The sequence below is a fragment of the Spea bombifrons genome, chromosome 11, assembly GCF_027358695.1.
Source record: "Spea bombifrons isolate aSpeBom1 chromosome 11, aSpeBom1.2.pri, whole genome shotgun sequence".
Taxonomy (NCBI): domain Eukaryota; kingdom Metazoa; phylum Chordata; class Amphibia; order Anura; family Pelobatidae; genus Spea; species Spea bombifrons.
This window is the reverse complement of record NC_071097.1, coordinates 23,302,010-23,325,542: the sequence shown is the minus strand read 5'-3', so window position 1 is coordinate 23,325,542 and position 23,533 is coordinate 23,302,010. Positions and strand designations below refer to the sequence as shown.

Genomic DNA, 23,533 nt, shown 5'->3' with positions numbered 1-23,533 from the left:
ACACCAACACCCAAACACACACACAAGGACAAGAACGTTATATTCAGTGTTACATTGACGTCTATCTATTGATCAATCTATCTATCAATATATCTATTTTTCTATGCAAACAAACCTAAGGCTCTCAAAAAACTATTTTGTTTCTAAACAAGCAACTCTGGAGAATGTGTGTTTTTTATTTTGAAGACATCTATACGTTCACAACCATTTCTTTCTATATTATATACACAGTAAGTCTGCAGTAAGAAATAAAAAATCCTTGCAAAACCAGTTTTCTTCACATATTTCAGTTTGGACAAATCATTGCAATTGCAGCCTCTGAGCCTATAATGACAATGAACAAGCAAGTATAAAAAATGTATGAGAGCTACTGCTGAGAGGAGCTCTTGATAATCAACTTTGATGCTCAAAGGGCTGGGTCACTTATGGGGGTTAAATAAGTTTCTCACTTGGGTATAAGTATATTAATAGAAGCAGTTGACTTACCGGTGGATCATGATCTTCAGCTGAAACTGTAGCAATAACTGTGCCCTTAACAGCATCTGGAGCCACCATTCCCCAGTAGATAGCTTTGCTAAAGACTGGCGAGTAATCATTCATATCCTGAAAAACATAATTAAAAGTGGAAGAGAAATGAGATTAAAGACCCAATATACAACAATGGCTTCTTCAAAGTTTTTCATTCATCTCTCTTTTTATTATAAAACCCATTTACCAAAGTCAGCAAAAGCATTCCCAATTCTATTAGTACAAAGTAAGACTGGACCCCAAGAGGAAAGGACACATTTTCAATACTTCTTAAATGTGATATAAACTGCAAATAATTCCCCTGCACATTTCCAAATAAGGTTTCCTTGACTAGTGATTTTTCACATTAGTCAAATAGGGTTAAATAGCAATAAATTACCCAGACCCAGTAACTGCCGTATATATGAGAAAATGTTGAGACAAACTTAAAAATAAATCAGCATTTGACAAGGTGTGGCAACAAGGTAAATAAAACCTTGTTCTTGACATTTTCATTAGTATGAAACAAACAAATGGATTGAGACATAAATGTACTGATGGCCAGAATTCAATATCTTTTATAAGAGTATCAGAGCATTCTAATTATATAACTATAAGTTAACTGTGTTATAAGACTTTATAATATAAGAAAAGCAAAAGCTAAGGGTTGCTGAAAATCATTATTGGGTTAGAAACATTGAATTTTATGGTAGATAAGAAACATTTGACCCATCTAGCCTTCCCATCTTTCCTGATATAAAGATTTAAACCATAAACAGTCCTTGGTCTTGTCTTAGATTCAGGACAGCTTTATGCCTATCCCATGCATGTTTGAATTCCCTCGCTGTACTAGCCCTTACCACTTCTGATGGGAGGTTGTTCCATTTATTTACCACCCGCTCAGTAAAGTAAAGCAAACTTGATACATTACATCTAAGCTTCAGACCTTCTAGTTTATGACCTCTAACGTTTCTCATCTCAAATAAATTTCCAACCTTTGCTTTGTTAAATCTCTTTTAATGTTTCTATCAAATCTCCCTTCTAACTCTTCTTACCTCCAAGCTTTACATATTAAGATCTCTTGCTCTTTCTTGATATTTTTCTCCAATGTGTCAATATCCTTCTGGAGATATGGTCTCTAGAACTGTACACAATACCCTAGGTTTAGTTTCATTGACTACTTTACCTCTGCTCCCTTTTATTATGTGCAACAAATAGTATTCTAATCAAACTCTGGCCAACCATATAAATACAATGTTCCTGAAGTAAACACTCATGCCTCTCAGGCCGCAACCTATTAAGTGCAGGGAAGGGTAACGAGGTGGGGGCACAACGTTTTGGGGGCATTGGGCTCCCTTTCCTCCACAGTATCTTTAGATATCACTTGTGCATTCATATTTGGGAGACCATGAAAACGAACATAAATGTTGCAGTATTTGTTGTTCAAGCCGAATACCGAATAAACAAATATGGTGGTGGATAAACGTACACAAAGACAAAGATGCACAACACGAAGAATCTTCGTTTCTTCATGTTCGGCTTCATATATATATATATATATATATATATATATATATATATATATATATATATATATATATATATATATACTAGGCTAGCCTATTAGTTAAAACAAAATCCCTAAATATCTCCTAGATAATCTAGTTTGAGACAACCACTCTGCGCAACTTGGCCGGGGAGGAGCCGGGATTTTTTCCCCCTGGCAAAGAGCAGGCAAGGTACACCTTGGAGCAACTTGGCGTGGGGAGACCAATGGCTTTGGTGCCAGGTTTTGAAAGGTCCACAAGAGTGACTATTGGTCGCCAGCAGGGGGCTCCTCTGGCATCAACCAATAAAGAGCAGCTGCTTTTCATTGGTTGATGCCAGATGAGCTCCCTGCCAGTGAACAATAGAGTCACTCTTCTGGACCTTTAAATCCTGGTGCCAAAGCTGCTGCTAACTGTTCACCACATATTAACCCCTGCTAAAAAAACAGCAGAAAGCAAAGAGAAAAAAAATACGAAGAACGTATACGATTATTCACCCGAAACTAACCCATGAACAGGAGAATATTCGTAGAATATGAAGACAAAGAACAAGACTTTACCAGCACCCATGTCTAGTTATCACGCATCTTGAGTAATAAAAGCCATCATTTTTTGGAAGGAAAATAGCTACAGGTGTATTTTTACAAATATCTATCCTTATTAATATAATTTTCTTAAAATAAGCTTACTTTAATTAGTTTCTTATTTTTTTTAACTTCAAGTAACTAGACCTTCATTATCCATAATAAAGTGGGGTACAATGTGACTGACAGCACAAATAACCCAAAACACACACAAAAAACAAAGTTTTTTTTGCCTAAGTAATGCCAATCTCTAACTGAACCTATACATCGTATTCAAATGCTTTAAGAGTTTATTTTCATCTAATAGTTTGTAAAAAAAATCACAATATTAAAGATTTACTTCAATATGCATTAGTATAGAAAGATCACGTTTCTGTCACCTCTCTATAACCTACAAACCACCTTCAGTATTTGTAGAAAAAAAAGCTACATATTTATTAAAAAAACCTTATGGGTGTATTTATCATACTATCGTTTCATGTGTGAGCGTGAGAGTTCTTTTTCTCTCATTACATATTAATTTGCACTACAGTTTGGTTCATTACATGCACGCCAAATGTTCTAAGCGGGTGCAATAACTCAACTCGGCCTTTATTTTTCACACATATTTATCACCTTTAAAAGCTTGTCAAAGTGGCTTTACTCTTCTTTAGAGGACATTCTAAACATGTTCATCTATGAAGAAATATCTAAGTCAATGTTACGTAACCTACACAACCTATACAGTAATAATGTAACGGTCTGATATTACAGTCATCAATTTAAATTTTACAAATATTTTTTTATTGTTAAAAGAATGATTAAAGTTTCTACCGGTTTCTAGCATCATATAGGTTTTTTGTGTTAATCATTTTAGCTAAACACAAGTGCAACTAATACATGCCTTCCCCACATACGTTAAGGATCCTTCAGTTTTAACTTTATCAAAGCAGTGGCGTTGGCAGCGGGGGGGCAGAGAATATAAACTAACTGCCAGTTCAGCTGTAATTTTTGTTATTATTTCTGAAACCTGGGGTTTCCACTGCCACAATATATATATAAAAAAGGGGATTGCACCCTATTTAAGCATGCATGCATCATTAGTACAAAGCCAGAAGCCACATTAGCGTCTGTTTACTGTACAAACCTCACCTAAAGATACACATTTTTAAAAATCAGCCATTTATTCCACCTCTAGTAATTTAAGTAGTCATTCACCTGTATAATTGTAAATTAAGTGTGACGGTGCTTGTATAAAGGAGAGAAAAAATAGTAATTTCATCAGGTTGGCAATCTGAGATAGAGGTTTCGATACCTAACTGTTTCCACCACGCATTATGCTCTCCATCATATATCAGTCAAGCAGTAAGATTACATTTTTTACCTCAATAATAGTTATAAATAACTCTTTGTTTACGTAATTAATCTTTTCTTGTGGGAGAAAGTCAAGAGGTTGAAATTCTAAGCTTGCCTTTAGATGAATACACCATTTATTCTGCTGCCTGCTCCAGTATAAGCATTTAGTGTCGGGATATATTCATTTGTGTATCCCTGAAGGCCTCAGACATTAGATTTAAGTCATTCATGTCTAACAATGTATTTGAAGACTGAAAACCATTACTACTCTAAGGCGCCGATCAATTAATTAGGTCATAAATAACAGCGAATAATCTTAATCGTTAAACAATGGATACATAATAATTCAGAATTGTGTATGTTATATTTTTTTTGTTGTTTTTTTTTTTCTCACAGCAAGACTCAAATAGCCCAGTCATTTTAATCTCCATTTAAAACTGCTTAGGCAAAAAAAGCGAGCTGGGCCTACAAAATGCATAGTTCGGTTGATAAGATGACTTTTAAGAAATGTCACAGTTATAGAGATGCATTATACAGAAAGCACATATTGACTCTCAGCGCTGGAGATAATACATAATATTACAGCGGTCTAGTTACAGTACATAGGGTTTCCTAAGTTCACTGATAGTGTTTTAACTGGTCAGACATTACCAGCATAAAGTCTTTTCTATATTAACCCCTTAAAATACTGCTGAATGGGATTTTGAATGGGGTTTTTAGTTATTACCTAAAATACATGTATAAAATGTCTGCATTCATATGAGTTTAGTATATTGTAACATGATTATGAGTAGAACAAATTATAAATGCCGTTAACAAGCTCAAATGACGTGAGCTTTTTAAACGCAAATACACATTTGTAAAGGAAACAAATGAAACAAAATCAGTTGCATAGTTAAAAAAACACATGCATTAGCTCCTTAACGACAAGACTGTTTCTTTTTCCTAGGACACTTTGGGACAAAGGCTCTCTTAACATTTTTTAGTGTTGCTGTTTAGTTGTAATTTTCTTCTTTCTCATTTTGTGCACCCACACACATTATTGATTGGTTTTTTTCATGACATGCAGAGCTTTCTTTAGATACCATTATTTTTATCATCTAATTTACCATAAAAAATTATAAAAAGGGGCTTTTTCTCACTTTTATTTGAAAAATCTTTTACTCATCTGAAAAAACTAAAGAAAAAACCTGCTAAATAGATTTGTCCTGAGTTTAGAAATACCCAATGTTTTTATGTTTTTTTGCTTTTTTCTGCACGTTATTGGGCAATAATTATAAGTAGCGTTTTGCTATTTCAAATCCATTTTTTCCCAAAATCTGGTCATTCTGCCCCATGTGGTATTTGGGACATCTTTGAAGCCAGCTAATTCAATTTACCCCATCAAACCATTTTTTGTGACAGTGGGGGATTATTTTGACGTGTTAGGGTGTGTAAGTATAGGTTAGTGTAAGATGTTAACATGAGTGTGTATGTTAGTATTAGGTGGTAGCATTTGTGTGTATATGGTGTGTGTGTGTCAGTGAATAGTGTTATTGTTACTGTGTGTCAGCATATGGTGTTGGAGAGTCAAGAGTGAGCACCTGGGAAATGGAGAGGGGAAGCAGCAGAAAGAATGCAGGCATGTTTGTGAATTTGCTTGTTAGTATGTATGCATGTTAGTTATGAGGGTCCAAAGTAATACTGCACCAAGGCACTTTCAACCCTAGGCTTGTCCTTGCTGTAATGTTGATGAGAGGGGCATGGAGCAGCCCTGTCATAGAGTACCTTTTAAATTCTAAGCCACTAAATGTATTTGACCCCTGAATTTTTAAAATATGAACTTTTACTCTCAAGTACAAATATTTTTTTTCTTGAGTGTCTCACAGTTTAAGTTCAAAGTTTTTGGTTTCTTTATCTTTTTTAGTGTTAAGATATAACACAAAGTGCAAAGACACAAATATTTTTTTATGATTATTTGGTAACAATGTAATATTGCCTAAATAATTATTTACATAAAACATCAACTTATGAAAAGTTTCCTAGCTGTTTGCTTTTTTTGTGAATATACTCAAAAATGGATGCTTTTTCACCCTAGGCTTTTTCCAATCATATCCCAGGTTATTCATTCGTGAAGGTCTGAAAGCAACATTTCTGTATTTGCCTGATAGAACCCGCACAGCCAACAAACCTTGTGTTTTATACAGTTTTTTTTAGAATGAGGATGATGTTTATGATCATGTTTACTAAAACCGCACAATTCATATGCAAAGCAGCATCCTACGTTTGTCCTATCTTTTGCATGTCAGATGTTTCATTCGTCTGGAGTTCATGTCTCTATATTATTTGGCAATAGCAGACACGGTTTATTTTTAAAATATTTATTTGAATTATTATCAACTAAAAATCCACAAACAAAGATGATGATGAGCAATTAATTATATGCCTGAAAAAGTGTTGCTTTGAAAGAGGTCAGAATAGTCAACCACAATCTTTCAACAATTTTACTTCTGCATGCTGAATGCATTCTCTTACTGATTGGTGAATACGAATGAAGCCATTGATGGCAATGGGAGATGGAATAAGGCTTGCAAATGTTATTTGAATAAGAAAAAAAAATATTTTCTTTGTTTTGACAGAAATCTTTTATCATTCACATTTCCAAATAAAAGGTAACTGATTTAATTACAAAATCGTTTAAGGTTCAAGAAAGTTTATAGTGACACATCGGGGGCTCTTCAAATTCACCCATAACTGCAAGAACTGGAAAAAGATCCATTTAAATTAACCAAACAGAAAGTTAAATGTAATTGCTGCTTCTGGCCCTTTGCATACAAGATTTTACTGAGACCTTTACTTTCTTACATTTAAAGGAGCAATATGTCAGTGCTCATAAACATAAATATCCAAGGAAATTTGTAGTTAAATATACATTCTCTGGTGTCCAGGCCTAAAAATAAAATGTAATTGAGTACAACTCTAGAGAGAGAGATTACGGCAGGTTATATAGTATAAAATTAAATTACTCACTTTCCTCAGCACTTTTGAACCATGCATAAAATTCCTTTATTCTGGTTATTTATTTTTTATTGAATAAAAGATCAGATAAGAGAGGAGTGTGTAAAAGGTAATTTTAAATGAGTTTCAAATTCAGGAACATCACCTTTAACTTTGGATGTAAGTTTAAATCTGGTCTCATTCACAACAATCCACTCTACAGTTAAGCAGAATAACATCTAATGAAAGAGACAGATGTTGCCAACAGCAAAAAATGTTTTATACACAGTATAGGCACTTGAACATGTGCATGCACGGTGTAAATCATTCACCTTTTTGCTATTAGTTTAAGGTATCTTATGTACATTGAAGATTAAATTGAAGGGGTGAGATGTTTATGTGTAAGGGCAAGTGTGCGTGTATATGTGTGTATAGGCAGGCAGGTGTGTTTATAGGCAGGCATTTGTAGGGGTAGAGTATATGTTTGTATTCTGGCATTCTATTCCTTACTGTTACTGTTTTGGGACTAAAGGGTATAGGATGAATAATTGGTGCACATGAGCCTGACAGGAGACTCGAGACTCTGAGAGGAGGCCACTGTGGGTGCAACCTGGGTGCTAGGTAAATACGGCAGGTGCAATCTGGGCAAGCCCTGTGTCTGTGTGTAATCTGTACACATCCTATCTGCTTGCTGGCCAAGTCCTATGGATGCAACCTGGGTGCTATGGAAATCCTTTGGATGTAACTTGGGTGCTGGGGCAAGTTCCATGTATGCAGTCTGGGTGCTGGGGAAATTCCTGTGTGTGCAGTTTGGGTGCTAGGCAAGTCCTGTGGATGCAATTAGGGTGCAGGGGCAAGCTCCATGTGTGCAATCTGGGTGCAGAGGAAAGCCCTATTTTTATAATTTTGGTGCTGATCAAGTCCTATGTGTTCAAGTCCTTTGGATAAAATCTGGGTGCTGAGCAAGTCATGTAGCAGCAAAGTGAGTGTTGGGTAAGTCTTTTGGATATAACCTTGGTGCTGAGCAAGTCCTGTCGTTGCAATCTGGGTGATGTGGCAAGTCCCACGTGTGCAATGTGGGTGATGGGGCAAGACCCATGTGTGCAATGTGTGCTGGTCAAATCGTATAAGGGCAATCTGGGTGCTGGCCAAATCCTATTAGTGTAATCTGTCAAATCCAGTTGATGCAATCTGTGTGTCTGGGCTGGACTTCATGGTGTGTGACCTGTAATCTATTTCTGCTATGTGGGTCAATAAATACCAATATGCTTTTTCACTTGATCGCAGTTTGGTAATTTTAAGTTTGTTTTTTGTTCTACACCATAAAAATTAAATTTGTTGGTCTGTGATAAATCAATGACCATATTCTTATTTGAGCATTCTGATGGGCCAACCTTTTATAGTTTATTTTGCATTCGTGGTGTAGCTGATCCTTTTATATATTTAAATTGGCTCTTCATGATGTATGATTATTGGACACATTTTGCCAACCACTTAGTGTAAAAACTAGGAAAACTTGCACCAATGGCCCAGCATATATAATTAAGAAGTGATAATAAAATACTGGGAGTCATGCTATACAACCATAAGTTTCTAAGTATATAGCGATGGGAATTATGGTGTATAAATGTCAATACTGGCCCAGTATATAGTGATGGGAGTTATGTTGTACCATCATCTCTGCCTGTCCTGCTATCTAATGATAAGAGATACACTGTGCTCTGCACTCTCAGTGTCTGGATCGCTATATAATGATAGGCGTTACACTGTTGTTGTTGTTGTGGTGATATAAGTTGTGGTATACCCCTGTAAGGCTCATTGTATTTACGGGAGTTATATTGTACCACTGTCAAAAGAAAAATGCATCCAGAAATCAGTGACCATAGACTCGGCCTTGTGCAATGGAAGGACTTATTTTAGTTTAGCTTTCAACAGAATGTTAAATTATTAATGAGTAAAGGGAATTATATTTGTTCCCTGATTTTAAGAGTTTCTGATGTTTGAGATAGAATTGGTATGTCAAAAGCCATTAAAGTGATGAAGGACATTTTTAACAAACCAACATTTCGTCTTGCCTACAGCTAGATCTCATTAATGAATATATTTTACTTCTGCAAAGTTACATTTGCATCTGAATTTCACAAATTAGCATCTTTGGGTGAGTCAGTATCTGTACTAATGCTTCTGTGAATATCATTTTTTGATACTTAATGTAAAATGCTTTTATAGATTTTTTTTTTCCATTTGTGCAATGCTTCTACCAGCATGCAGATTTTATGGCACCAATTAACAATTCAAACAAAAACAGGTTTTCCCATTAATACAGACAGTAACTGATCCAACACAAATAGAGTCTTTACATATACATTTAAAACCCTATTTATTATCATCAAATTACAACAGTTTTTCATACATATGTCAGTACAAATGAAACACCTGTAAATAAAATACATACATAATTTAACTTAATAACTCATAAATATTGATAATTAAATAACTGCAAGAAAGGACCTCTGAATAAGTTAAAAATGAGACCTTGAGGCAAGCACACTAAGTATCTTAATTAAGAATCATTATACTTGAAATGTAGATTGGAAAGACAATATTAAGAAATAGTTTGGTTTCATATTCTGTGGTTTACGTAGGGCTAGGTTAGAACATATTTCATTTATTTTAAAAAATAATTGGGTGCCCGCATTGCAAGTGTAATTTTTTAAATAAACCTTTACTGTGATTTTACAACATCCCCATGAATTATTATTAACAAACACAAAGATAGCATATATACGCCATTCACACTATGTCTTCCCTACCTGATATATTCTATTTTGCATCCCTTTATAGGTCTACCTGCCTGTAATCAACAAAGATTTAAGATCGGCACTATCTGACAAGGACCCGCTTGTAGGAGCTGTAAGAGTGGTATTTGTTTCTGCCCATTTCCATACACATTCTGCAAATACCCAATTAAAGTCTTACTGGGACCAGTCCTGCCCCTAGGCCTTATATTAGTCACCCCACTTGTTGCCTCCTATCAGGAGTATAAGAGGGAGAGCTGGGGAGAGGGCTAATCCTGGGACCTTTCCAGATATGAACTTTAGACCTCAGTTTATCCATCATGTTTTGAGACCGTAAGACATTACATAAACCATTTTTGTTTTTTGTACAAATACAGCTGATAAAAACATAAATGCAAAACTGTCCATGTCTAGTGATTATGCATCTGATCAGTACTATAGAGTAAACATGTTATTATGCAGAATATGATATTTTTCTGTTGTTGTAATTCCACTGTGAATATTTTTTTTTCAAATTTCACAAGGAAATGAGAAAGTAAAAATATTTCTTATAAAGCTCAGTTAGATGACATGTCTGAGTTTTTATTAGTGATTAAAGTACCTGTAGATTTGATGGTTTTCAAAACGCCGGGTGTCAGGAAGATAAACTGACAGCTGAGGCTTAATGTTAGAAAGCCTCCGCAGAGATCTCAGCCTTTGTGTCCCTATTTTTATGTCAAGAATATTTCACATGGATGTGTGACACAATCACAACTCAGAAAGGAGGGAGAAGTGTTCTTTAACTTTAGTCTATATAATTGCTGGGTCATCAGAACAAAATATAATGGTTGGGTAGAAGAAAAAATAAAAACATTATTGTAAATGGTTCAACTAGCATAACCAGAACCAGATTTTTTTTTTTAACATATTACATTGACCACATATTTTCTTTAAATCCACGAATATAGTGAGCCATTAAAGTGGTTATTCTATAAGGCATTTCTAGTCTGGTGACACTACTGATTCATGGAAGTCTTTAGTAGAAGTTGATACTTCTTATTGGGCAACATAACATTTTCTTCATGAGATGTAAAAATAAAAAAATCTTATCTTATCACAGAGACAGTTCATCCTGACTCAAGTAAATAAAAACCCATTTTCGATCTAGAGCATATTTAAACAATGAGTGGGCACATTAATATCATGCAGAGAATTCCGCTACTTTACAGACCAAACAAATTAACTATGCAAATTGGTTGATGGATGCTCCTATATATATAACCCAATAGATAGAAACAAAGAAACGCTACTGGGATTACATATTAAGCCTTTTTTTTTTTACAGATGATCAACTGTAGTTGTAGATACTGAATTAAATCCCAGATGAGTTCTCCTTTAAATAGAATAGTGACTGTACTACGATATATATTAGGTGCTAGCTCTACTCTTTGACGCTGCTCTTTGACGCTGCTCATATAGGAGAGTTAGTGTAATGTGAGAACACCTGTAGGGGAAATCAAAAATGTTCCCTCAAAAAATTGATTCAAAGTTACTCTCCAGCCAATAAAACTGACCAGCTCTCAAACTGGACCATAAAATGGTGATGTACCTGCCCATCATAATGTTATTACTTACATGCACACACATGCGCACACACACACACATATATATATTAGTGTTCCGATAGAGATGTCGCTTTTGAACATGTTCTTAAAGAATAACTAGTCACCAGAACTAGTCACTAGTCAAAGAATAACTGCCATGATGTTTGAGATTAGCCAAATGTACTTCTCATAGGATTTGACCGATAAACAAGCTAAATGAGACATCGACATGTCTAAGGGGGATAGGGTTCCGGACACCAACTGATCCCTTTAACACATAAATTAAATACCTGTACTAGTATAACTAGAAATAATGATGGAAACATCCGTTAAGTTAAAATTACATACTGTTGTATTGCACAGTGAACATTAGTAACTATTGGAACCTAAAATGTAAATCATCAAACCTCGATGTTTTCTTATAAATTCAACTAAATAAATCGTGGTTACCTATTCAATCATAATAGGCTATTTGACATAATATTATGGATATATAGTCAGAAAGGAAGGCACAAATGTTAAGCTTGGGGTCAGGAATGTTTTAAGCTATTAAAAATATAATACTTGTAGGTATATAGAGAGCCAATCCATAAGCCTTATTTAAGAACCTAGTATTGCCCACATTTTCAGATACCAGTCCTTGATCTGAAAATGTGGGCACATTACATTAGCAAGAGAATGTAGATTCAACCTTATATCAGTGATCCATAATAACTGCAATATACAAATAATGGAAGGCTGAATTATAATAAAAAATAAATGTAATTACAAGAGAAGTGCATTATTTATCAGAAGACAGAAGAATCAATCAAAAGGGCATTAACAAGAAAACTAAGATACATTATATTGGCATATAAATCACATTAGCAATTAAATGTAATTACATTTCATCTTAAATATGGATGAAGAGGTGATAACACAGACCAAAGTATATATGCTGCTCAAAATGTTGGCAAAAAGTGCATTAAGTGGAAATATGGATCTACTAACACAAATAAAAAAGATAATTAGAGTTAAAAGTCTTTAATCAATACTAAGATAAATTATGATGATTCGGCTTTCTTTTACTCATAACAATGGAACTGCTGATCCATTGACTATCATTAAGTGTACAGATAATTATTTTAACTGATAGATCACAGAACAGTATAATGCCTGTATTACTGCAATGTCATGTGGGTAAACATCCTACACATACACAATGCATGTCAACTACATATAGGCACACAACACAATCAGCCACACATACTGCATCAATCTCAGGCAAAATACATCGTTTTTGGCCACACACACCACACTCATTGCACGAGTGTGATCAGTGTGTTGTAGTTTGCTTCAGCTTGGCTGTGGATTTTCAATGTGTCTTTGTTTGCTTCAGTTTGGTTGAGGATGGGCAATGTGTTTAAGTTTGCTTCACTTTGGCTGAAGGTGGTCAGTAGGGGCCGGACTACAACCATAAGGCGGCCCTGGCACTTAAAGTCCAGCAGATGCCTAACGAAGTAGGTGAGCTCGATGGATGGATATGTATGGCCACATACTAGTTTTATGCTTACCTTCTATGCGGCCAGGCATACCTGGCCACTGACCGCATGATGCAGCAGGACCAAAATTTTAGCAGGCAGTTTCATGTTGGAGCTTCTGCTGGTTATGTTAATATGCTAATAAAGATGTGGTCAACACAATTATCCATAAGCTGATGTTGTCTAAAAGGGTGGGAGTCTGAGACTATAGGCTTAAACAATCATGCTTTCAGGTCTGGACAAATCTTGTACCACTAAGTATAGGAGGTCTAGCACCTCAAATGCGCTTTATTTGTGATGCACCACTACAAAAATAAAATGTTGCAGACAAAGAAAGACATACAATCCACTGTTGCATGTTTTACTGTAATGGATCCATAGAAAGACTCAGAATGGCAAACTGAAAACAATACTTATGCTTTAACACTGAAATGTAGCATACTTAAACATTTGTTGGGATACCAGATGCTGATTCTATAGCACATAACTCACTGTATCACTTTTACACTGATTTTAACTTTTAACAGTATGGGTCTGCCTAGTTTGTCCTACTTTAACAGTGTCCAACTTGCTTTCACAGAGCTGAAGAGTTTAAGGTTTTTGTGAAAACAGTGCTTGTGCATCATTGAGCAACGGACAATGTACTACATGTGCTGTGCCTGCATGCGTTTCATGGGAAGTTTCGGGAAGAAACATGCCGATAAATATCAAGCTACAACAACAATGGGGTATAGTCACTTTATTCTGAGAGTTTGTGAGAGAGTTGTGGTTTCAACTCATGAAATTCACTTTACTAATAAGCTTCTTTTGTAGGAAGAGTTTGGTTGGTCCTGTATAATGTGTTGAAATATAATTGAGATTTCTCCAAAGTCTCCCTAACCATTAATCCATATATATATCATTTCCATTATTCCAATCCCAGATAAGGTTTTGCTTGTTGAATAGCGACAGCCAGCTATTTCCAAGACTTTGTAATGAAACTGAAGTTTAACTTGTTAAAGAAAATAAAAGCAGCCTGTCAGATGAGGCCAGCAGGTAGCTCCATTGTTACAAAAGAAAGTACTTTGAAATTGAAAGTTCAACAAGTTAAATTTAGAGAATCTTTTTCATGTGATCTTCCCAAGGGCATATGCGCAGGTGGTCTGGAAAGGTAATTCAATGTGGCAAAAAAAGTCAGGTTTATGGGAATGTGTATGAATAGATGTCAGTGTAAATTAACAGGTTATATTGATGTTAATGTAGTTTAATGTTAAACCACATACTGAATTAATGTCACCGCAAATTATGGACACAAGGTGCCGGACTAATATAATTAGGTTGTGTGATTACAGGAGCCCTAAATTATCCCAGGCAACTCAAAAGCTAAATCATCATTTACCTTTTGGGGTTTTAGGTGAATAAATGACAAAAGCAAACAAAAAAAAATAGAAAAAAGGTTACTAATAAAATAAAAAATACAGAAAACCCAAAAGTAATAGAGTATGGAATGTTTTAATGTATTTTTTTTAAATAAGAAAGTCACCCTGACAAAAAATACTAATGCATTATTGTCCTTTGTTTTTAATTAAGCACTTTAAAAACAATAAATCCCTTTCATAGTTGTCCTTCGCCTTACATATTTATAAAGTGTTACCAAAACACAGCACTTCAGGGAAACAATCAAAACAAACATAAAAGCAACCTTGACAAAATAGATTGACTAAATGTATGTATTTTTCCCAGATTCCTGCTATAAGGCTTTCATTTGGAATGTGTTCTCTTCCAGGAACAAAACAAACAATTAAGGAACACTCATACTGAAATATAGATAACTATTATAACATTTATACATTATAATCTTACACTCGTGTTGCTGAAGCGTTACCAGGAAAATAATCCCCACAATTACGTGTACTTGGAGATAACTCAGATAGCAGAATTCATATATGTACAAGGGTAATTAAATCTAATAATTGCCAAGGACTCAGCATGTAGAGATGCTACTGCGTGGAGAATATTACCAGTAGTTAAGTGGTAATTGAAATGAGAAAAAAAAACACATAAATCACAAAATATGAAATAGCTAAAGGGTCTGTACACTAAAGGGAGAGTTTGCAGTAGAGTTGAGTGTAAATTGTTTTACTTTACTATTCATTATAAAGATTTCTGAGCTGGTCCTGTGTAATGCATCATTTAATGGGCAAAGAGTTTTGACTTTGAAAAATCGAATTGATTTAACTATACTTTATATGGGGCAAGCCCTTCATGCAGCAAAAGCTCATTGGGGATTGCCCTTCATAATGTATTGTGAAGTCAAGGAGCTAAAACCGATGATCTCCCACAAACTCTGCCGTCAACTCTACCAGGGCACAGGAAGGTTGAGATTAATTACATTTTAAGGGGGGGGGACTGATACCCCCTTCTTTTTAATAACACATGAAACACAAAAAAAGGTGGGGAGTTGGACTGAATATTTATTACTAGACATTTGGTTTGGTTTTATTTTAATTATATTCCTAAATTTTAATTTAAAACGTGCGCCTTCTTGTTTTCCCACACATAGCCCTGTGTTATGTATTATATATCTGTGCCTAGAGAATATATATTTCTTGATAGTGTTGCACTCGATTGTGCTTAATGCAAACTTGCTTATGGTATTGAATAGCACTTTGAAGTCATCTAGTTCCATTTAGTGCATCCATGGGGAGACAAAGCAGGATTTAGGGCATGTACAATGTTAACATAACTATTAATCATCTCGTGCACAAATGGAAAAGTATTACAATAACTAGATGCCAACTGCCACCGTTACAAGCTATAATGTATACATCGTTTCTGTAAATTGCTCTCATACTGTGGATTTACATAAATTCTAAGTGCTGAAATGTACTGTTATGTTATTACAATATGAAAAAAAGGGTTTAAAGAGTCTACAACGTACACTGCAGGGCTAAGGAACAAGTCAAAATGCATCTCTTTATTTATGTTTCTGTATGCAACGCAGAGAAAGACTTCAAACCTGTTCATGGGCGTCAGAAAAGGAGGAATTTCAAGTAAAAATTGCAAGTAATTGAATGACTTTTTAATTGTGATGCCTGTGCTCAAGATTTGATATAGCATGTACGTAACCTGTTTGCATTGCAGCCTTTCGGGACTGGAGTTATTCATCATATTATTCTGAAATATAATCCTTAATGACTAATAGCAATATTAGAACTAACTACCCAAAATACCATTATAATACATAGATATTTAAGCAGCACAAATTAATATGACTTGGCAACAAAATAATTTAATCATGCAGGGAAAGCTTTATCTTCAGAAGCGGCCTCTGGGTCTACCTGAGGTCTGTGTTGGCCCAATAAAACTTATCAACTTCAAGACTCCATGTAGACTGTGGGCAACTAAGGCCAAGTGGACCAGCTGATAACTGGTCACTATCACGTCACTGAGAAAATTCCTTCTTGAACAAGTTAACTTATTTACAGACCAAGGTGTATTATGCTTGAAGACAAGAAAGTATGGTAGTTCGCCTGTGGCAAGTAACCAACATAGCTTGTAATATTTAAAGTAAATCCATTAAGTCTATTATTGGCATACAAACCGAAAACGAATTTAATGTTGTCTGCACCCCAGAACTAAACAAAAACACTTTTCATGTCTACCAAAAGTCTCATACTCCAAATATTTACAAACAGTTCCAAGTGACAATATTTAACTTTTAGATTTATTATAATATAATATTGATATGTTGTCGTGTTGCAACCACATACACGTAACAACTTTTTATGTAAGGCTATGTATTATGGGATATTTAAGTTAATTAATCAATATTTCATCCATTTGAAGATAGTCCAGTAAGTAATCAGACAGTGTCATACATGAAAAGTCAGTGACTTATACATCTAATGGTATATTCCTGGTATTTGTGATCTAGAACAATATAAGTGACAATAAGTGACACTTATGCCTGAAAAGATATGGCTCTTTTAATGCTACAGAGTTAATTGTCACTTTTAAGCATCTATTCCTGTCAGTGCAGATCTTAAATTTATAGAGAGATGCTTAAAAAGCTTTTAATGCACCATAAGCTGTCATCATGCGCTATCCATGTTTGTCTTATTATACTAAACCCTTTACCCATAAAAGTCATTTCTTTTTCTTGAGTCTATCAACATATGAAGCTGTCTCTGATATCTAGTGGTGAGCACAGAGATCAATGTTGAGACCAACCTTTTTTTTTATTACGAGGAGCATGTGGTATCATGGAAGGAACCTTAAAACGTGATGTTTTATTATGGTAATAACTAACCAACAACATGATACTGGTGCTGGAAAAACCTAGTTAAAGGTTATACGAATGAAAGAAGTACCCAGGAAATAATATACTAACATAATAAAAATAACAATAATAATGATAATACTTACACACACATTTTATTATATATATATATATATATATATATATATATATATATATATATATATCAATGATTATATTCTATGTACTTCATTTTACTTAATAACTCATATTTCACTTTTCCTTGTACTAAGCTTTTCTAGTTATAAGTTTTAACGACATCCCAAGAACAAAGCAGCAACTCACATCAATGTCAATTATTACATGTTTTTGAGCAGAATTTATTTGCCTGTATGACAAATAGCTAAAATCGGCAACTATATTTAGAATCAATAGTGTGTGGAAATCCACCTAAAAGCAATACACATTTAACATTAAACCATTTGACTTCTGGGTGTAGGGACACATTTCTCCCCACGGTAAGCGAGGCATTTTTTGGTGTTTTTGTCAATAGTTAGATTCAGGTACCAAACATATGCACAGTTTACATGTTACAGATGGAAGCCTCTGTATATGTATACATATTTTTAAGGACAAGTTCATCTATTCATAGATACATAGTTAAAACAGTATTATCATAAATACATTATTTCCCAAAATTTTTACAGTATTTAAATGTTGGAAAAGCTGCTGGTAAGCCTTGGCCAAGACTCTCTTTGCAGGTACACGGACATGGCTGCCGAGGTGATAACCAGCCCCATTGCAAAAAGGTTTGCCACTTACTGTTATAACAACCTTCCAGCAGAAGGGGTAGATGTTCATCCATTGAAGGAGTTTAATCATGCATAGGATAGGCGTAGAGCTATCCTAGATATAGATAAGGCCAGATGGGCCGAATGGTTATTATCTGCTGACATATTCTATGTTTCTACGTCTAACATTAAGTGGATTAAGCCACTTAATGCCACTAATTGCAAAGCAAGTCCCCAATGAGTATTGCAGCACATGAAAAATGACAAAGCATTCAAATCTGTTACTGAGTTGCCTAGGATTTTACCTGTAGTATTGACAAGTCAACATTATTTGTAGACTACTTCTTGACCCGGTTGTACCCGGAACTTTGTACAATAGTAACCCTTGATTAAACCAATTTAATCATTTAAATGATACTTAGAAATTATACAACTTTGTAATAACGGGTTGCATTCAATGCTGGAGATAAATCTCTAACGAGTGGTTGATTAAGACTTCTGTCCCTTGATTTTTATTTGTCCCTGAGATTGTCCATTGAAATCCTCTAAAGTCTAAAGGTAAATTATATTTCAAAAGCAACTTATTTTTCTTGTTTGCTTTAATGGCTTTTACCTAGTCAACTGCATTAGAAACTCCCAACTAGTCCATTCATTCTAATGAATGCTGTTCTTGACTTAGGTCCAGCTGAATGTGAAAAAGTAATGTTTATATTTCAGACAAAATAAATGTATTTCTTATGTCACTTTCATCATTATGGAGTAACAGCAGACATTTTTGTGAATATAGGTTAGTTTTGGTTTGGGTTTACGGGGCAATGACTGTTCAATAAAACGGCTGTGATTTTTTTTCAAACCCATATTGTGTGTTGGTGTTTTATTTAATTGAGCAGCTGAGCTGAGCCTGGCCCGTGAGTCAAAGCTACATCTGTCATTGGTTTTCAACAAAGAATAGACTAACTATTTTTCCATGAAACATTCCATTTTTTCCTTTTAGGCATATAAAAATAAACACAAATATATGAAAAAATAGACTGGTGCACAAAGTCGAGCATCATCTTTTTAGTATATTGAAACATAAAATTTGGCGACAGATAAGAACCATTAAACCCATCCGTCTACTTATTTTTCCTGATATAAAAACTTGGACTTAAATTAGTCCTTGTTCTTGTTTTATATTCAGGATAATCATATGGCTACCTCATGCATGTCTAAATTCCCTCTTTGCTCTCTTATATTACATGTAAGCCTCTGACCCTCTAATTTTAGATTATGACTTCTTGTCCTAATAATTCTCCTCCTTTGAAATAAATATCCCTCCTGTATTTTCTATCACATCCCCTCTATCTTCCCCTCCTCCAAGCTGTACGTATTTAGATCCCCCAGTCTTTCCTGATATTTTTTATGCTGTAAAGCATTTACCACTTTAGTAGCCCATCACTGAACTCTCTCTAGAATATCAATGTCATTGTGGAGATGGGGGTATCCAGAACGGCACAGAATACTCTAGGTGAAATCTGACCGGAGAACTAAAAAGTGGCAGAACCACCTCTGTCTTTTCTGCTACTAATGCTGTTTTCACCGAGACTCTGGATTTGCAGATACAGATTTGATACAAATATATAAAAAAATAACGATGTGAAAAGAAGTTTAACATATCATAAAGTTATAAAAAATGTTAAATTCCTACCTTAACGCTTACTGTAACAGTGGCAAGCCCAGGGGGCATGGTTCCTCCGACATCCAAAGCCTCAATAAGAAATGTGTATGCTGCCTCCACACCAGTAAATGACTCATAATCGAGGGCTTTAAGAAGGGATAATTCTCCTGTTGAAGGGTTCATTGCAAAGAGATGCCGAACTTCCTGGGATCTTATCCGATAAGTAATGTTAGCACTAAGATCAGCATCCTTTGCCTGAAACAGAATAAACAGATCAATATTGAAATCAAAGCGGACAAAACTGGTGAATAAAGGAGGTTGAAGGGCAAGAATAATTGAACCAGTGAAAATATATGTATTGAGTTTTAGTGAGGCTTCAAAAGCAGAATTGCATGCTAACACTTGTTTTCCGTTTTTCTTAGGGGTTATTTTAATGCATTGATCAGTAGAAAATATAAACAGTTCAGTGGATATTTATCAGAATTTTTTACATTAACAGTTAGTGCGAATTCTGCAGTCTCTCAACTTGATAAGAATTGATTTTAAACTGTTGTATTATTTTTTATTCCTGGAACAGACACATAAAAATAAAACTGGTTTGTATTTCATTATATTTATAGTCAGATTATCTTGAATGCACCTTTAACCTTAAACACAAAAAATATATATTTTTTTTGTGATTTTTCTAACATCCCCAGATTGCTCAGAGGCCCTTGTACACACAGAATGCATATAAGAAGTGTGCTAGGAATTAATGGAAGTTACATTTAACGATGATATTATAAGCATTTAGGTTTTCTTTATTTCTCTCTTTTTTTGTTAATAAAACTTTCTTTTTCTCAAAAGAACAATACACAATCCTCTCTTTATAAAAAAAATACTCTTTTACTTTAGTTCTCAAACTTTTCTACAAGGTTTTTGACCCCTATGTCAACAAAGACAGTTTGCATTATAAGAAGTAGAAACATTAGTGAAGCGGAGTTGTCAATCAACCTTTCTATTTCTTTTAATAAACTCACAACTCTGCCTATTACCAAGACCTTGTGCATTGGGTGGTGATCTTCCATGTTTTTTCTGTAATCACAAGGGATTATATAGTGTTAAGTGTTACCGAGGTAATGTGGAAGGGGTGAAGTACATCGGTACGTAGCTCGGTAAACAAAAACCCAGCGATGGACAAACTTAAACTTTCCAACTTCTACAGACAACAAGTCCTAAAATGCAATAAAGTGCAGGATAAAAACAGATCAGTAGCCCAGTTCATCTTATTAACAATAATACATGGTGAGCAATGTAAGACCCCTCTGTCTTTCCCTATGCCCAGACATGTGTACAAGGCGTATAGGCTGGCCTGATAAGGCACTGTATGATTATAGGCTCTATAGATAGGCTATTTAGGTTTGAATAATTTAACCCCTTAAGGACAATGGGCAGTCCCTAAACCCATTGAAACAATGCATTTTGAGCCCGTACATGTACAGGCTTTGTCATTAAGGGGTTAAGAAATTTTTTAAGATTTTTTTAGGTGTAAGATAAAAAACGTTGACACATTATTTGATGAATAAGTGATATTAGTAGAAAGGACGAATATGAATTTGCAAATATTTATCTCAGTTTCAGTAGTATTTAAATCATTTCAAATGTTGACTTCTGTCAAACTAAATATATAAGCTTATTTAGTATCCTGACATAGAGATTATTATGTTTATTACCCAGCTGCAGCTAGATATAACTGTAATTAGAATCTGATGTATGATTAAGAAAACAATAAAATTCCATGAAAAATCAATAGAAGTTGCTCATCAAATCAAGATCTGGCTACATCTCTTGCATAAGGAATTGTATTTTAATATAATGCCCTATTAAACCATTCATCAAGCAACCCATCTTGAAAACCAACCATACAATGTATTTCACTGTGATCTAGGATATCAATCAACGACATTAAATTAATTGTGAATCAACGTATTATACAACTCACCTGTACTTGTAAAAAAATTGTACCAGGCAGCATGTTTTCTGGAATAGTTACAGAGTATGAAGCATTTGTAAACACAGGGCTATTGTCATCAATGTCTATAACCCTGATAAACAGTGTAAGAGAAGAATGTCGAGGATCCATCGCTCCATCTGTTGCCACAACCACAAGTTCATAACTATCCCTTGTTTCTCTGTCCAGTTTTACAGATGTATATATACTGCCATTGGGTGTGATACGGAAAATATTGTTCAAGTTTGCCAAGCTGTAATGGACCTCACCATTGATTCCAGCATCTGGATCTGTTGCCTAATTGGAATATGAGAGAAAAGAAGTAAGATAGGAGAAGTTTTGGAATGTTTTTTGAACACTTTTCAAAAAAAATTTTCCCTTAAATAAATATATGGTATATATACTTATATACCGTAAAATGATATCACTTACAGGTAATGTTGGCTAATTCAAAATGTAAAAAAAACCCAAAAAACCACAACATAACATGTCAGTAACAGCGCCCACATTGCTGTCATGATGCCACACATGGCACACTTTTTCCATTATGTCATCACAAAATTTTGCACTCCAGCATTAGAGAAGTTAACTCTACACACTTAAGTTTTCTACTCTAGCAGTGAAGACGTTGAGCAAATATTTGGTAGTTTTTCACTCTAGGATTGAAGATGTTAACATAGAGACAGATTAGGTTAAGATAAACAGTATATTATATATTTATACACCAATGATTTTTCTTCTTTCTGCCTATTTTTTATTTTTATTTGTTAATTTTGGTTCCCTCCTTATTAATTTTGGTTACTTTTAGGATTATGTGTCTCTTTTTTATCTATTTAGTGTAACACACAGACAGACTGGAAACGCAGAGGTTAGTGGTTAGCTGTGTTGAGGCTGGCAGAGGGGAAGATGCCTGCTCCCTATATTCCCTTAAATGTAAGAGCCCTCCTTGCAAACACTCTGATACTTTAACTGTCAGTTTATCTGTCTAGATATGTCTGCTCATGATGTCAGAGGGCAGACAAGGCTGTCAGAATACATACTTCCCCCTGAAAGAAATTGCTTTCTATACGCCCAGGAAGGATTTCCAACTGGCAACTAGCTTGCCCTTTTTTGAGAAATGGTCAAGATCGTCAAATACCTGTCGAATTGCAACCTACAGGTGACTTCTTCCATTACACTGCCCAATGCCATAAAAATAAATTCGCGTTTCACATTTTTTTTTTTTACAAATTATATAATACTTAAAAAAAACCCTATTTGCATTAAATAAAATACAATTTTTTTCGGGGGGGGGGGGATACCAACAATAAATACAAAAAAGCATACTTTCCTGAAACAACACAGGACCTTTGGATACAGTTCCTAGCACTAAAAAAGGAAAAAAGCACCCTTGTGAAATATAGAACTAAAACCTTAAATATCTTATGGAAAAAAGGTGTGGAAAAGCACCAGTTATATAACATACAGTTTAAAACCTAATCTGAACAATAACTAAATCAGAGTTCCTCCTCTACGAGTATAATATGAAGGATCAAACATCAAAAATATCAAAGTCCATTGGGGCCAGTAACTGATTCTGGCCCAGGACAAAAATAGGTCAGCAGGTCCAGGGGCAGGTCCAGGGGCGGCTCCCGCTGCTCAATGAGCCGGTTACAGGGAAGACCTTTGATCTCCTTTGACCGGCTCGGCACAGCCTCAATAGTCTGCATTAGAAGGCGTTGTGCGCTTTTAAGACACAGCACACAGGGATATGGCGTCATATCCAGTCTTATGGCTGGGAGGGTGTAAATGCATCTGATTAGGGCTTCTCAACATCAAGTCCAGCAAAAAAAAGGTACAGCAAAAAAACTAAACTAAACTAAAAAAAAAAAAAGAAGTCCATAGCTGGAAGGGATGACAAAATGTAAGCCACAGGAACTCTGAGACCAATATAGCTATCAACATCAAACTAGGCAGTTTATATTTCCTTTCCAGTATTTGATACTTATTAATCACAGTAAGCAGT

At 34.9% G+C, this 23,533-nt stretch overlaps 1 protein-coding gene across 1 annotated transcript in view; it reads right to left on the bottom strand.

Moving 5' to 3' along the window:
• Positions 1-280: 280 nt before the first annotated feature.
• Positions 281-23,533, bottom strand: part of PCDH15 (protocadherin related 15) — a 280,874-nt gene continuing 257,621 nt past the window's right edge. Inside the window, exons 19-21 of the mRNA XM_053451264.1 lie at positions 21,520-21,825; positions 19,569-19,793; positions 281-603 (exon numbers count right to left, since the gene is read on the bottom strand). Of these exons, the coding sequence (XP_053307239.1) occupies positions 433-603; positions 19,569-19,793; positions 21,520-21,825 (702 nt within the window). The 3' untranslated portion in view covers positions 281-432. The remainder of the gene's footprint in view (positions 604-19,568; positions 19,794-21,519; positions 21,826-23,533) is intronic.